This window comes from Coregonus lavaretus, assembly GCF_964263955.1.
Source record: "Coregonus lavaretus genome assembly, chromosome: 4".
In the NCBI taxonomy this organism is placed as follows: Eukaryota; Metazoa; Chordata; class Actinopteri; order Salmoniformes; family Salmonidae; genus Coregonus; species Coregonus lavaretus.
In genome coordinates, this window is record NC_139991.1 from 78,829,197 (window position 1) to 78,847,962 (window position 18,766).

Consider the following 18,766-nt stretch of genomic DNA (forward strand, 5'->3'; position numbering starts at 1 on the left):
TATAATTAGTGGGTAGGACAGTGTAGGAACTGACTAATATAATATAATTAGTGGGTAGGACAGTGTAGGAACTGACTAATATAATATAATATAATTAGTGGGTAGGACAGTGTAGGAACAGACTACTATAATATAATTAGTGGGTAGGATAGTGTAGGAACTGACTACTATAATATAATTAGTGGGTAGGATAGTATAGGAACTGACTAATATAATATTATTAGTGGGTAGGATAGTGTGGGAACTGACTAATATAATATAATATAATTAGTGGGTAGGATAGTGTAGGAACAGACTACTATAATATAATTAGTGGGTAGGATAGTATAGGAACTGACTAATATAATATTACTAGTGGGTAGGATAGTGTAGGAACTGACTAATATAATATAATATAATTAGTGGGTAGGATAGTGTAGGAACTGACTACTATAATATAATTAGTGGGTAGGATAGTATAGGAACTGACTAATATAATATAATATAATATTATTAGTGGGTAGGATAGTGTAGGAACTGACTAATATAATATAATTAGTGGGTAGGACCGTGTAGGAACTGACTAATATAATATAATTAGTGGGTAGGACAGTGTAGGAACTGACTACTATAATATAATTAGTGGGTAGGACAGTGTAGGAACAGACTACTATAATATAATTAGTGGGTAGGATAGTGTAGGAACTGACTAATATAATATAATTAGTGGGTAGGATAGTGTAGGAACTGACTAATATAATATAATTAGTGGGTAGGACCGTGTAAGAACTGACTAATATAATATTATTAGTGGGTAGGATAGTGTAGGAACTGACTAATATAATATAATATAATTAGTGGGTAGGATAGTGTAGGAACTGACTACTATAATATAATCAGTGGGTAGGACAGTGTAGGAACTGACTAATATAATATTATTAGTGGGTAGGATAGTGTAGGAACTGACTAATATAATATAATTAGTGGGTAGGATAGTGTAGGAACTGACTAATATAATATATTCAGTGGGTAGGACAGTGTAGGAACTGACTAATGTAATATAATTAGTGGGTAGGATAGTGTAGGAACTGACTAATATAATATAATTAGTGGGTAGGACCGTGTAGGAACTGACTAATATAATATAATTAGTGGGTAGGATAGTGTAGGAACTGACTAATATAATATAATTAGTGGGTAGGACAGTGTAGGAACTGACTAATATAATATAATTAGTGGGTAGGACAGTGTAGGAACAGACTACTATAATATAATATAATTAGTGGGTAGGATAGTGTAGGAACTGACTAATATAATATAATTAGTGGGTAGGACAGTGTAGGAACTGACTAACGTAATATAATTAGTGGGTAGGATAGTGTAGGAACTGACTAATATATTATTATTAGTGGGTAGGATAGTGTAGGAACTGACTAATATAATATAATTAGTGGGTAGGATAGTGTAGGAACTGACTACTATAATATAATCAGTGGGTAGGATAGTATAGGAACTGACTAATATAATATAATTAATGGGTAGGACAGTGTAGGAACTGACTAATATAATATTATTAGTGGGTAGGATAGTGTAGGAACTGACTAATATAATATAATTAGTGGGTAGGATTGTGTAGGAACTGACTAAAATAATATAATCAGTGGGTAGGACAGTGTAGGAACTGACTAATATAATATAATTAGTGGGTAGGACAGTGTAGGAACTGACTCATATAATATAATATAATTAGTGGGTAGGACAGTGTAGGAACTGACTAATATAATATAATTAGTGGGTAGGACAGTGTAGGAACAGACTACTATAATATAATTAGTGGGTAGGATAGTGTAAGAACTGACTAATATAATATAATTAGTGGGTAGGATAGTGTAGGAACAGACTACTATAATATAATTAGTGGGTAGGATAGTATAGGAACTGACTAATATAATATTACTAGTGGGTAGGATAGTGTAGGAACTGACTAATATAATATAATATAATATAATTAGTGGGTAGGATAGTGTAGGAACTGACTACTATAATATAATTAGTGGGTAGGATAGTATAGGAACTGACTAATATAATATAATATAATATTATTAGTGGGTAGGATAGTGTAGGAACTGACTAATATAATATAATTAGTGGGTAGGACCGTGTAGGAACTGACTAATATAATATAATTAGTGGGTAGGACAGTGTAGGAACTGACTACTATAATATAATTAGTGGGTAGGACAGTGTAGGAACAGACTACTATAATATAATTAGTGGGTAGGATAGTGTAGGAACTGACTAATATAATATAATTAGTGGGTAGGATAGTGTAGGAACTGACTAATATAATATAATTAGTGGGTAGGACCGTGTAAGAACTGACTAATATAATATTATTAGTGGGTAGGATAGTGTAGGAACTGACTAATATAATATAATATAATATAATTAGTGGGTAGGATAGTGTAGGAACTGACTACTATAATATAATCAGTGGGTAGGACAGTGTAGGAACTGACTAATATAATATTATTAGTGGGTAGGATAGTGTAGGAACTGACTAATATAATATAATTAGTGGGTAGGATAGTGTAGGAACTGACTAATATAATATATTCAGTGGGTAGGACAGTGTAGGAACTGACTAATGTAATATAATTAGTGGGTAGGATAGTGTAGGAACTGACTAATATAATATAATTAGTGGGTAGGACCGTGTAGGAACTGACTAATATAATATAATTAGTGGGTAGGATAGTGTGGGAACTGACTAATATAATATAATTAGTGGGTAGGACAGTGTAGGAACTGACTAACGTAATATAATTAGTGGGTAGGACAGTGTAGGAACTGACTAATATATTATTATTAGTGGGTAGGATAGTGTAGGAACTGACTAATATAATATAATTAGTGGGTAGGATAGTGTAGGAACTGACTACTATAATATAATCAGTGGGTAGGATAGTATAGGAACTGACTAATATAATATAATTAGTGGGTAGGATAGTGTAGGAACTGACTAATATAATATTATTAGTGGGTAGGATAGTGTAGGAACTGACTAATATAATATAATTAGTGGGTAGGATAGTGTAGGAACTGACTAAAATAATATAATCAGTGGGTAGGACAGTGTAGGAACTGACTAATATAATATAATTAGTGGGTAGGACAGTGTAGGAACTGACTCATATAATATAATATAATTAGTGGGTAGGACAGTGTAGGAACTGACTAATATAATATAATTAGTGGGTAGGACAGTGTAGGAACAGACTACTATAATATAATTAGTGGGTAGGATAGTGTAAGAACTGACTAATATAATATAATTAGTGGGTAGGATAGTGTAGGAACAGACTACTATAATATAATTAGTGGGTAGGATAGTATAGGAACTGACTAATATAATATTACTAGTGGGTAGGATAGTGTAGGAACTGACTAATATAATATAATATAATATAATTAGTGGGTAGGATAGTGTAGGAACTGACTACTATAATATAATTAGTGGGTAGGATAGTATAGGAACTGACTAATATAATATAATATAATATTATTAGTGGGTAGGATAGTGTAGGAACTGACTAATATAATATAATTAGTGGGTAGGACCGTGTAGGAACTGACTAATATAATATAATTAGTGGGTAGGACAGTGTAGGAACTGACTACTATAATATAATTAGTGGGTAGGACAGTGTAGGAACAGACTACTATAATATAATTAGTGGGTAGGATAGTGTAGGAACTGACTAATATAATATAATTAGTGGGTAGGATAGTGTAGGAACTGACTAATATAATATAATTAGTGGGTAGGACCGTGTAAGAACTGACTAATATAATATTATTAGTGGGTAGGATAGTGTAGGAACTGACTAATATAATATAAATAATATAATTAGTGGGTAGGATAGTGTAGGAACTGACTACTATAATATAATCAGTGGGTAGGACAGTGTAGGAACTGACTAATATAATATTATTAGTGGGTAGGATAGTGTAGGAACTGACTAATATAATATAATTAGTGGGTAGGATAGTGTAGGAACTGACTAATATAATATATTCAGTGGGTAGGACAGTGTAGGAACTGACTAATGTAATATAATTAGTGGGTAGGATAGTGTAGGAACTGACTAATATAATATAATTAGTGGGTAGGACCGTGTAGGACCTGACTAATATAATATAATTAGTGGGTAGGATAGTGTGGGAACTGACTAATATAATATAATTAGTGGGTAGGACAGTGTAGGAACTGACTAATATAATATAATTAGTGGGTAGGACAGTGTAGGAACAGACTACTATAATATAATATAATTAGTGGGTAGGATAGTGTAGGAACTGACTAATATAATATAATTAGTGGGTAGGACAGTGTAGGAACTGACTAACGTAATATAATTAGTGGGTAGGATAGTGTAGGAACTGACTAATATATTATTATTAGTGGGTAGGATAGTGTAGGAACTGACTAATATAATATAATTAGTGGGTAGGATAGTATAGGAACTGACTAATATAATATAATTAGTGGGTAGGACAGTGTAGGAACTGACTAATATAATATTATTAGTGGGTAGGATAGTGTAGGAACTGACTAATATAATATAATTAGTGGGTAGGATAGTGTAGGAACTGACTAAAATAATATAATCAGTGGGTAGGACAGTGTAGGAACTGACTAATATAATATAATTAGTGGGTAGGACAGTGTAGGAACTGACTCATATAATATAATATAATTAGTGGGTAGGACAGTGTAGGAACTGACTAATATAATATAATTAGTGGGTAGGATAGTAAAGGAACTGACTAATATAATATAATTAGTGGGTAGGATAGTGTAGGAACTGACTAATATAATATAATTAGTGGGTAGGAAAGTGTAGGAACTAACTAATATAATATAATATAATTCGTGGGTAGGATAGTGTAGGAACTGACTAATATAATATAATCAGTGGGTAGGACAGTGTAGGAACTGACTAATATAATATAATTAGTGGGTAGGACAGTGTAGGAACTGACTAATATAATATAATATAATATAATTAGAGGGTAGGACAGTGTAGGAACTGACTAATATAATATAATTAGTGGGTAGGACAGTGTAGGAACTGACTAATATAATATAATATAATTAGTGGGTAGGACAGTGTAGGAACAGACTACTATAATATAATTAGTGGGTAGGATAGTGTAGGAACTGACTACTATAATATAATTAGTGGGTAGGATAGTATAGGAACTGACTAATATAATATTATTAGTGGGAAGGATAGTGTAGGAACTGACTAATATAATATAATTAGTGGGTAGGATAGTATAGGAACTGACTAATATAATATAATTAGTGGGTAGGACAGTGTAGGAACTGACTACTATAATATAATTAGTGGGTAGGTCAGTGTAGGAACAGACTACTATAATATAATTAGTGGGTAGGACAGTGTAAGAACTGACTAATATAATATAATTAGTGGGTAGGATAGTGTAGGAACAGACTACTATAATATAATTAGTGGGTAGGATAGTATAGGAACTGACTAATATAATATTATTAGTGGGTAGGATAGTGTAGGAACTGACTAATATAATATAATATAATTAGTGGGTAGGATAGTGTAGGAACTGACTACTATAATATAATTAGTGGGTAGGATAGTATAGGAACTGACTAATATAATATAATATAATATTATTAGTGGGTAGGATAGTGTAGGAACTGACTAATATAATATAATTAGTGGGTAGGACCGTGTAGGAACTGACTAATATAATATAATTAGTGGGTAGGATAGTGTAGGAACTGACTAATATAATATAATATAATATTATTAGTGGGTAGGACAGTGTAGGAACTGACTAATATAATATAATTGGTGGGTAGGATAGTGTAGGAACTGACTAATATAATATAATTAGTGGGTAGGATAGTGTAGGAACTGACTAATATAATATAATATAATATTATTAGTGGGTAGGACAGTGTAGGAACTGACTAATATATATCATAATTAGTGGGTAGGATAGTATAGGAACTGACTAATATAATATTATTAGTGGGTAGGATAGTGTAGGAACTGACTAATATAATATAATTAGTGGGTAGGATAGTGTAGGAACTGACTAATATAATATAATATAATATTATTAGTGGGTAGGAGAGTGTAGGAACTGACTAATATATTATAATTAGTGGGTAGGATAGTATAGGAACTGACTACTATAATATAATTAGTGGGTAGGACAGTGTAGGAACAGACTACTATAATATAATTAGTGGGTAGGATAGTGTAAGAACTGACTAATATAATATAATTAGTGGGTAGGATAGTGTAGGAACAGACTACTATAATATAATTAGTGGGTAGGATAGTATAGGAACTGACTAATATAATATTATTAGTGGGTAGGATAGTGTAGGAACTGACTAATATAATATAATATAATTAGTGGGTAGGATAGTGTAGGAACTGACTACTATAATATAATTAGTGGGTAGGATAGTATAGGAACTGAAAAATATAATATAATATAATATTATTAGTGGGTAGGATAGTGTAGGAACTGACTAATATAATATAATTAGTGGGTAGGACCGTGTAGGAACTGACTAATATAATATAAATAGTGGGTAGGATAGTATAGGAACTGACTAATATAATATAATTAGTGGGTAGGACAGTGTAGGAACAGACTACTTAATATAATATAATTAGTGGGTAGGATAGTGTAGGAACTGACTAATATAATATAATTAGTGGGTAGGACAGTGTAGGAACTGACTAATGTAATATAATTAGTGGGTAGGATAGTGTAGGAACTGACTAATATAATATAATTAGTGGGTAGGATAGTGTAGGAACTGACTACTATAATATAATCAGTGGGTAGGACAGTGTAGGAACTGACTAATATAATATTATTAGTGGGTAGGATAGTGTAGGAACTGACTACTATAATATAATTAGTGGGTAGGACAGTGTAGGAACTGACTAATATAATATTATTAGTGGGTAGGATAGTGTAGGAACTGACTAATATAATATAATTAGTGGGTAGGACAGTGTAGGAACTGACTAATATAATATAATCAGTGGGTAGGACAGTGTAGGAACTGACTAATATAATATAATTAGTGGGTAGGATAGTATAGGAACTGACTAATATAATATAATTAGTGGGTAGGACAGTGTAGGAACAGACTACTTAATATAATATAATTAGTGGGTAGGATAGTGTAGGAACTGACTAATATAATATAATTAGTGGGTAGGACAGTGTAGGAACTGACTAATGTAATATAATTAGTGGGTAGGATAGTGTAGGAACTGACTAATATAATATTATTAGTGGGTAGGATAGTGTAGGAACTGACTAATATAATATAATATAATTAGTGGGTAGGATAGCGTAGGAACTGACTAATATAATATAATATAATTAGTGGGTAGGATAGTATAGGAACTGACTAATATAATATAATTAGTGGGTAGGATAGTGTAGGAACTGACTAATATAATATAATTAGTGGGTAGGACAGTGTAGGAACTGACTAATATACTATTATTAGTGGGTAGGATAGTGTAGGAACTGACTAATATAATATAATTAGTGGGTAGCATAGTGTAGGAACAGACTACTATAATATAATTAGTGGGTAGGATAGTGTAGGAACTGACTACTATAATATAATCAGTGGGTAGGATAGTATAGGAACTGACTAATATAATATAATTAGTGGGTAGGACAGTGTAGGAACTGACTAATATAATATTATTAGTGGGTAGGATAGTGTAGGAACTGACTAATATAATATAATATAATTAGTGGGTAGGATAGTGTAGGAACTGACTAATATAATATAATTAGTGGGTAGGATAGTGTAGGAACTGACTAATATAATATATTCAGTGGGTAGGACAGTGTAGGAACTGACTAATATAATATAATATAATTAGTGGGTAGGACAGTGTAGGAACTGACTAATATAATATAATTAGTGGGTAGGATAGTAAAGGAACTGACTAATATAATATAATTAGTGGGTAGGATAGTGTAGGAACTGACTAATATAATATAATATAATTAGTGGGTAGGATAGTGTAGGAACTGACTAATATAATATAATTAGTGGGTAGGACAGTGTAGGAACTGACTAATATAATATAATTAGTGGGTAGGACAGTGTAGGAACTGACTAATATAATATAATATAATTAGTGGGTAGGACAGTGTAGGAACTGACTAATATAATATAATTAGTGGGTAGGACAGTGTAGGAACTGACTAATATAATATAATATAATTAGTGGGTAGGACAGTGTAGGAACAGACTACTATAATATAATTAGTGGGTAGGATAGTGTAGGAACTGACTACTATAATATAATTAGTGGGTAGGATAGTATAGGAACTGACTAATATAATATTATTAGTGGGTAGGATAGTGTAGGAACTGACTAATATAATATAATATAATTAGTGGGTAGGATAGTGTAGGAACTGACTAATATAATATAATTAGTGGGTAGGACAGTGTAGGAACTGACTACTATAATATAATTAGTGGGTAGGACAGTGTAGGAACAGACTACTATAATATAATTAGTGGGTAGGATAGTGTAAGTACTGACTAATATAATATAATTAGTGGGTAGGATAGTGTAGGAACAGACTACTATAATATAATTATTGGGTAGGATAGTATAGGAACTGACTAATATAATATTATTAGTGGGTAGGATAGTGTAGGAACTGACTAATATAATATAATATAATATAATTAGTGGGTAGGATAGTGTAGGAACTGACTACTATAATATAATTAGTGGGTAGGATAGTATAGGAACTGACTAATATAATATAATATAATATTATTAGTGGGTAGGATAGTGTAGGAACTGACTAATATAATATAATTAGTGGGTAGGACCGTGTAGGAACTGACTAATATAATATAATTAGTGGGTAGGATAGTGTAGGAACTGACTAATATAATATAATATAATATTATTAGTGGGTAGGACAGTGTAGGAACTGACTAATATAATATAATTGGTGGGTAGGATAGTGTAGGAACTGACTAATATAATATAATTAGTGGGTAGGATAGTGTAGGAACTGACTAATATAATATAATATAATATTATTAGTGGGTAGGACAGTGTAGGAACTGACTAATATATTATAATTAGTGGGTAGGATAGTATAGGAACTGACTAATATAATATTATTAGTGGGTAGGATAGTGTAGGAACTGACTAATATAATATAATTAGTGGGTAGGATAGTGTAGGAACTGACTAATATAATATAATATAATATTATTAGTGGGTAGGACAGTGTAGGAACTGACTAATATATTATAATTAGTGGGTAGGATAGTATAGGAACTGACTACTATAATATAATTAGTGGGTAGGACAGTGTAGGAACAGACTACTATAATATAATTAGTGGGTAGGATAGTGTAAGAACTGACTAATATAATATTATTAGTGGGTAGGATAGTGTAGGAACTGACTAATATAATATAATATAATTAGTGGGTAGGATAGTGTAGGAACTGACTACTATAATATAATTAGTGGGTAGGATAGTATAGGAACTGACTACTATAATATAATTAGTGGGTAGGACAGTGTAGGAACAGACTACTATAATATAATTAGTGGGTAGGATAGTATAGGAACTGACTAATATAATATTATTAGTGGGTAGGATAGTGTAGGAACTGACTAATATAATATAATATAATTAGTGGGTAGGATAGTGTAGGAACTGACTATAATATAATTAGTGGGTAGGATAGTATAGGAACTGACTAATATAATATAATATAATATAATATTATTAGTGGGTAGGATAGTGTAGGAACTGACTAATATAATATAATTAGTGGGTAGGACCGTGTAGGAACTGACTAATATAATATAATTAGTGGGTAGGATAGTATAGGAACTGACTAATATAATATAATTAGTGGGTAGGACAGTATAGGAACAGACTACTTAATATAATATAATTAGTGGGTAGGATAGTGTAGGAACTGACTAATATAATATAATTAGTGGGTAGAACAGTGTAGGAACTGACTAATGTAATATAATTAGTGGGTAGGATAGTGTAGGAACTGACTAATATAATATTATTAGTGGGTAGGATAGTGTAGGAACTGACTAATATAATATAATATAATTAGTGGGTAGGATAGTGTAGGAACTGACTACTATAATATAATCAGTGGGTAGGACAGTGTAGGAACTGACTAATATAATATTATTAGTGGGTAGGATAGTGTAGGAACTGACTACTATAATATAATTAGTGGGTAGTGGACAGCTTTGTGTGAGCTGTCCACTACCCCCCCGCGTACCCTTTCCTCTCCTTGAAACCTGACGAGCTGCCACAGGTGAGCTAGAGAGAGAGAGAGAGGGAAGAGTGTACTTAGTTTGTAGGTAGGTATTGTAGTCTGGTATTATAGGCAGCTTACTCCGGTAGTTATTGTAGGTTATTATTGTAGGTTATTATTGTAGGTAAGGATTTTATTCGGCGAAGCACGAGGCTAGCTTACCCACTACCTGGACCAACAAACCTAGCTAGCTAGAGGGTAGCTATCGGTAACTTGTAGCAACTGTGGTTAGCTGTTTCCAATGTTATTTCATGCTTAATAGTACCTGTAATTGAGCCAGCTAGCTGCCACCTTCAGCTGTTTTTCTAACCTCATTATCATTAACGTTAGGTGGTCGGTAGCTGCTGTACCTAATTTCGGCTACTGATTGCAGTCTGCCAGTTTGGCTTTATACATAGCTTGGGCTTTGTCGAGTAAGGCTTAAACTATGTATTTAGATTGTTGTTAAGTACTATAGGTAGGCATCGTGGGCTGTATATTATTAAGTAGTATAGGAGGGCATCGTGGGCTGTTGCGGGTAGCTGTTGTGTGTAGTTATTGTAGGTTACTTTTGTATTCGGCGGTGCCGGATGTAGCAAGAAGCTAGCTAGCTAACTCACCTCCGGGATTAGCTGGCGAGTTGCTATTAGCAACGGTTGCAACTAAAAACAATATCCTTTTAGCCAGCTACATTCGCTCACAGCGACGCCGTTTTTCAAACAAAGTCAACACAGTAGCCATTGCTAGCTAGCCAACACTACCAGCAGGCTGTGGTAGGTAAATACAATATCTTTGTGCTAGCTACCCAACGTTTAATCATTGCTGCGTTATGAAAGGTAAGCTTGGCTTCTTATATGGTGTTGAGTTAAGCTTAAACCATGCATTTAGATTGTAGGTAGGTATTGTAGTCTGGTATTATAGGCAGCTTACTCCGGTAGTTATTGTAGGTTATTATTGTAGGTAATTATTGTAGGTTAGGATTTTATTCGGCGGAGCCCAGGCGAAGCACGAGGCTAGCTTACCCACTACCTGGACCAACAAACCTAGCTAGCTAGAGGGTAGCTATCGGTAACTTTTAGCAACTGTGGTTAGCTGTTTCCAATGTTATTTCATGCTTGAGAGTACCTGTGATTGAGCCAGCTAGTTGCTACCATTCAGCTGTTTTTCTAACCTCATCCGAGGCATTAACGTTAGGTGGTTGGTAGCTGCTGTACTTAATTACAGCTACTGATAACAGTCTGCTGTAGCTTACAACAATTCTAATTTCTAGAGTGGAAGTTGGGAGAGTTTTATTCGGGTGGTTCAGTGAAACAATCATAGTTTCTGAGGTGGAAGTTGGGTGAGTTATATATTTATTTATTTTTTGGTGAGGGAGGCCTGCACTCTCCTTTCCCTGATGTTCAGTGCATTTCATCCCGATCTCCTCTGCATTATTGTAGCCATCTGTTGCAGCCTGTCAACTATGCCTCTGCCTATCCCTGTTCTCTCCTCTCCGCACAGGCTACACAAACGCCCCACACCGCGTGGCTGCTGCCTCTCTAACCTGGTGGTCCCTACACGCACCACACACCTGGAGTTCCAGGTCTCAGGCAGCCTCTGGAACTGCCGTTCTGCTGCCAACAAGGCTGACTTCATCCCAGCCTATGCTAATCTCCTGTCCCTCGACTTCCTGGCGCTGACGGAAACATGGATTACCACTGAAAACACTGCTACTCCTACTGCTCTCTCCTCATCTGACCATGTGTTCTCGCATACCCCGAGAGCATCTGGTCAGAGGGGTGGTGGCACAGGAATCCTCATCTCTCCCAAGTGGACATTCTCAATTTTTCCCCTAACCCATCTGTCTATCTCCTCATTTGAATTCCATGCTGTCACAGTCACTAGCCCATTTAAGCTTAATATCCTTGTCATCTATCGCCCTCCAGGTTCCCTTGGAGAGTTCATCAATGAGCTTGACGCCTTGATAAGTTCCTTTCCTGAGGATGGCTCACCCCTCACAGTTTTGGGGGATTTCAACCTCCCTATGTCCACATTTGACTCATTTCTCTCTGCCTCCTTCTTTCCACTCCTCTCCTCTTTTGACCTCACCCTCTCACCGTCCCCCCCTACTCACAAGGCAGGCAATACGCTTGACCTCATCTTCACTAGATGCTGCTCCTCTACTAATCTCACTGCAACTCCCCTCCATGTCTCTGACCACTACTTTGTTTCCTTTTCTCTCTCGCTCTCCTCCCACACTACTCACTCTGCCCCTACACAGATGGTAATGCGCCGCCGCAACCTTCGCTCTCTCTCTCCCACTACTCTCTCCTCTTCCATCCTATCATCTCTTCCCTCTGCTCAATCCTTCTCCCTCCAATCTCCTGATTCTGCCTCCTCAACCCTCCTCTCCTCCCTTTCTGCATCCTTTGACTCTCTGTGTCCCCTATCCTCCCGGCCGGCTCGGTCCTCCCCTCCAGCTCCGTGGCTTGATGACTCACTGCGAGCTCACAGAACAGAGCTCCGGGCAGCGGAGCGGAAATGGAAGAAAACTAAACTCCCTGCCGACCTGGCATCTTTTCACTCCCTCCTCTCTACATTTTCTTCATCTGTTTCTGCTGCTAAGGCCACCTTCTACCACTCTAAATTCCAAGCATCTGCCTCTAACCCTAGGAAGCTCTATGCCACATTTTCCTCCCTCCTGAATCCCCCCCCCCCCCCCCCCTCCTCTCTCTCTGTGGATGACTTCGTCAACCACTTTGAAAAGAAGGTTGACGACATCCGATCCTCGTTTGTTAAGTCTAATGACACTGCTGGTCCTGCTCACACTGCCCTACCCTATGCTTTGACTTCTTTCTCCCCTCTCTCTCCAGATAAAATCCTGCGACTTGTGACTGCAGGCCGCCCAACAACCTGCCCGCTTGACCCCATCCCCTCCTCCCTTCTCCAGACCATCTCCGGTGACCTTCTCCCCTACCTCACCTCGCTGATCAACTCATCCTTGACCGCTGGCCATGTCCCTTCCGTCTTCAAGAGAGCGAGAGTTACTCCCCTTCTCAAAAAACCAACACTCGACCCCACTGATGTCAACAACTACAGACCAGTATCCCTTCTTTCTTTTCTTTCCAAAACTATTGAGCGTGCCGTCTTTAGCCAACTCTCTTGCTATCTCTCTCAGAATGACCTTCTTGATCCAAACCAATCAGGTTTCAGGACTGGTCATTCAACTGAGACTGCTCTTCTCTGTGTCACGGAGACTCTCCGCACTGCTAAAGCTAACTCTCTCTCCTCTGCTCTTGTCCTTCTAGACCTGTCTGCTGCCTTTGATACTGTGAACCATCAGATCCTCCTCTCCACCCTCTCCGAGCTGGGCATCTCTGGATTGCGTCCTACCTGACCGGTCGCTCCTACCAAGTGGCGTGGCGAGAAGCTGTCTCCGCACCACGTGCTCTCACCACTGGTGTCCCCCAAGGCTCAGTTCTAGGCCCTCTCCTTTTCTCCCTATACACCAAGTCACTTGGCTCTGTCATATCCTCACATGGTCTCTCCTATCATTGCTACGCTGACGATACACAACTAATCTTCTCCTTTCCCCCTTCTGATAACCAGGTGGCGAATCGCATCTCTGCATGTCTGGCAGACATATCAGTATGGATGACGGATCACCACTTCAAGCTGAACCCTGGCAAGACGGAGCTGCTCTTCCTCCCGGGGAAGGACTGCCCGTTCCATGATCTCGCCATCACGGTTGACAACTCCGCTGTGTCCTCCTCCCAGAGTGCGAAGAGCCTAGGCGTGACCCTGGACAACACCCTGTCGTTCTCCGCCAACATCAAGGCGGTGACCCGCTCCTGCAGGTTCATGCTCTACAACATTCGGAGAGTACGACCCTGCCTTACACAGGAAGCGGCACAGGTCCTGGTCCAGGCGCTTGTCATCTCCCGTCTGGACTACTGCAACTCGCTGTTGGCTGGCCTCCCTGCCTGTGCCATTAAACCCCTACAACTCATCCAGAATGCCGCAGCCCGTCTGGTGTTCAACCTTCCCAAGTTCTCTCACGTCACCCCCCTCCTCCGCACACTCCACTGGCTTCCAGTTGAAGCTCGCATCCGCTACAAGACCATGGTGCTTGCCTATGGAGCAGTGAGGGGAACGGCACCTCTGTACCTTCAGGCTCTGATCAGTCCCTACACCCAAACGAGAGTATTGCGCTCATCCACCTCTGGCCTGCTGGCTCCCCTTCCTCTGCGGAAGCATAGTTCCCGCTCAGCCCAGTCAAAACTGTTCGCTGCTCTGGCACCCCAATGGTGGAACAAGCTCCCTCACGACGCCAGGACAGCGGAGTCACTCACCACCTTCCGGAGACATTTGAAACCCCACCTCTTTAAGGAATACCTGGGATAGGATAAAGGAATCCTTCTACCCCCCCCCCATTTGTAAAGTGGTTATCCCACTGGCTATAGGGTGAACGCACCAATTTGTGAGTCGCTCTGGCTAAGAGCGTCTGCTAAATGACGTTAATGTGCCCTTGAGCAAGGCACTTAACCCTAATTGCTCCTGTAAGTCGCTCTGGATAAGAGCGTCTGCTAAATGACTAAAATGTAAATGTAAAAAATGGGTAGGACAGTGTAGGAACTGACTAATATAATATTATTAGTGGGTAGGATAGTGTAGGAACTGACTACTATAATATAATTAGTGGGTAGGATAGTGTAGGAACTGACTAATATAATATAATTAGTGGGTAGGATAGTGTAGGAACTGACTAATATAATATAATTAGTGGGTAGGATAGTGTAGGAACTGACTAATATAATATAATTAGTGGGTAGGATAGTGTAGGAACTGACTAATATAATATAATATAATTAGTGGGTAGGATAGTGTAGGAACTGACTAATATGATATAATTTGTGGGTAGGATAGTGTAGGAACTGACTAATATAATATAATTAGTGGGTAGGATAGTGTAGGAACTGACTAATATAATATAATATAATTAGTGGGTAGGATAGTATAGGAACTGACTAATATAATATAATTAGTGGGTAGGATAGTGTAGGAACTGACTAATATAATATAATTAGTGGGTAGGACAGTGTAGGAACTGACTAATATACTATTATTAGTGGGTAGGATAGTGTAGGAACTGACTAATATAATATAATTAGTGGGTAGCATAGTGTAGGAACAGACTACTATAATATAATTAGTGGGTAGGATAGTGTAGGAACTGACTAATATAATATAATTAGTGGGTAGGATAGTGTAGGAACTGACTAATATAATATAATATAATTAGTGGGTAGGATAGTGTAGGAACTGACTAATATAATATAATTAGTGGGTAGGATAGTAAAGGAACTGACTAATATAATATAATTAGTGGGTAGGATAGTGTAGGAACTGACTAATATAATATAATTAGTGGGTAGGAAAGTGTAGGAACTAACTAATATAATAATATTAGTGGGTAGGATAGTGTAGGAACTGACTAATATAATATAATTAGTGGGTTGAACAGTGTAGGAACTGACTAATATAATATTATTAGTGGGTAGGACAGTGTAGGAACTGACTAATATAATATAATATAATTAGTGGGTAGGATAGTGTAGGAACTGACTAATATAATATAATTAGTGGGTAGGATAGTAAAGGAACTGACTAATATAATATAATTAGTGGGTAGGATAGTGTAGGAACTGACTAATATAATATAATTAGTGGGTAGGAAAGTGTAGAAACTAACTAATATAATAATATTAGTGGGTAGGATAGTGTAGGAACTGACTAATATAATATAATTAGTGGGTTGAACAGTGTAGGAACTGACTAATATAATATTATTAGTGGGTAGGACAGTGTAGGAACTGACTAATTTAATATAATATAATTAGTGGGTAGGACAGTGTAGGAACTGACTAATATAATATAATTAGTGGGTAGGATAGCATAGGAACAGACTACTATAATATAATTAGTGGGTAGGACAGTGTAGGAATAGACTAATATAATATAATTAGTGAGTAGGATAGTATAGGAACTGACTAATATAATATAATTAGTGGGTAGGATAGTGTAGGAACTGACTAATATAATATAATTAGTGGGTAGGATAGTGTAGGAACTGACTAATATAATATAATTAGTGGGTAGGATAGCATAGGAACTGACTAATATAATATAATTAGTGGGTAGGACAGTGTAGGAACTGACTAATGTAATATAATTAGTGGGTAGGATAGTGTAGGAACTGACTACTATAATATAATCAGTGGGTAGGATAGTGTAGGAACTGACTAATATAATATAATATAATTAGTGAATAGGACAGTGTAGGAACTGACTAATATAATATAATTAGTGGGTAGGATAGTATAGGAACTGACTAATATAATATAATTAGTGGGTAGGACAGTGTAGGAACTGACTAATGTAATATAATTAGTGGGTAGGATAGTGTAGGAACTGACTACTATAATATAATCAGTGGGTAGGATAGTGTAGGAACTGACTAATATAATATAATATAATTAGTGAGTAGGACAGTGTAGGAACTGACTAATATAATATAATTAGTGGGTAGGATAGCATAGGAACTGACTAATATAATATAATTAGTGGGTAGGATAGCATAGGAACTGACTAATATAATATAATCAGTGGGTAGGACAGTGTAGGAACTGACTAATGTAATATAATTAGTGGGTAGGACAGTGTAGGAACTGACTACTATAATATAATTAGTGGGTAGGATAGTGTAGGAACTGACTAATATAATATAATTAGTGGGTAGGATAGTGTAGGAACTGACTAATATAATATAATTAGTGGGTAGGATAGTGTAGGATCTGACTACTATAATATAATTAGTGGGTAGGACAGTGTAGGAACAGACTAATATAATATAATTAGTGGGTAGGATAGTGTAGGAACTGACTAATATAATATAATTAGTGGGTAGGATAGTGTAGGAACTGACTAATATAATAAAATTAGTGGGTAGGATAGTATAGGAACTGACTAATATAATATAATTAGTGAGTAGGACAGTGTAGGAACTGACTAATATAATATAATTAGTGGGTAGGATAGTGTAGGAACTGACTAATATAATATAATTAGTGGGTAGGATAGTGTAGGAACTGACTAATATAATATAATATAATTAGTGGGTAGGATAGTGTAGGAAACTGACTAATATAATATTATTAGTGGGTAGGATAGTGTAGGAACTGACTAATATAATATTATTAGTGGGTAGGATAGTGTAGGAACTGACTAATATAATATAATTAGTGGGTAGGATAGTGTAGGAACTGACTAATATAATATAATATAATTAGTGGGTAGGATAGTGTAGAACTGACTAATATAATATAATATAATTAGTGGGTAGGATAGTGTAGGAACTGACTAATATAATATTATTAGTGGTAGGATAGTGTAGGAACTGACTAATATAATATAATTAGTGAGTAGGACAGTGTAGGAACTGACTACTATAATATAATATAATTAGTGGGTAGGATAGTGTAGGAACTGACTAATATAATATAATTAGTGGGTAGGATAGTGTAGGAACTGACTAATATAATATAATTAGTGGGTAGGACAGTGTAGGAACTGACTAATATAATATAATTAGTGGGTAGGATAGTATAGGAACTGACTAATATAATATAATTAGTGGGTAGGATAGTATAGGAACTGACTAATATAATTATAATTAGTGGGTAGGAACAGTGGTAAGACCAGTAAGCAGTAGAGTATAGGAGAGGAACTGACCTGCCATAATACAATATTCAGTATGATAATAGAGGAACTGACGGTTTGACCAGACGCTGGATCCTACAGGACGGTATCGGAGCTGGAAGACGAGGGGGAAGGGCACAGCGTCGTGGAGCCAGGAGGCAGGGGACCTCCAGTCAACCTGGAGAACCATGGGGTGTCCTACCACCCCCACTGCTGTTACTGCCTCTGGGGGGATCTGGCTGCACTGTAGACACACAGAGAGACAGAGAGACAGAGAGAGAGAGAGAGAGAGAGAGAGAGAGACAGGGAGAGAGAGAGAGAGAGAGAGAGAGAGAGAGAGAGAGAGAGAGAGAGGAGACAGGAGAGAGAGAGAGAGAGAGAGAGAGGGAGAGAGAGAGAGAGAGAGAGAGGAGAGAGAGAGAGGACAGGAGAGAGAGACAGAGAGACAGAGAGACAGAGAGACAGAGAGACAGAGAGAGAGAGAGAGACAGAGAGAGAAAGAGAGAGGGGGGGAGAGAAAGAGGGGGGAGAGAGAGAGAGAGAGAGAGAGAGAGAGAGAGAGAGAGAGAGACAGAGGGAGAGAGAGAGAGAGAGAGAGAGAGACAGAGGACAGAGACAGAGACAGAGAGAGAGAGA

At 36.7% G+C, this 18,766-nt stretch overlaps 1 protein-coding gene across 1 annotated transcript in view; it reads right to left on the reverse strand.

Annotated features, from left to right (window-relative positions):
- Positions 1 to 18,766, reverse strand: part of LOC311127552 (ciliary neurotrophic factor receptor subunit alpha-like) — a 77,779-nt gene that overhangs the window by 19,267 nt on the left and 39,746 nt on the right. Inside the window, exon 6 of the mRNA XM_084159368.1 lies at positions 18,231 to 18,369. Within this exon, the coding sequence (XP_084015494.1) occupies positions 18,231 to 18,369 (139 nt within the window). The remainder of the gene's footprint in view (positions 1 to 18,230; positions 18,370 to 18,766) is intronic.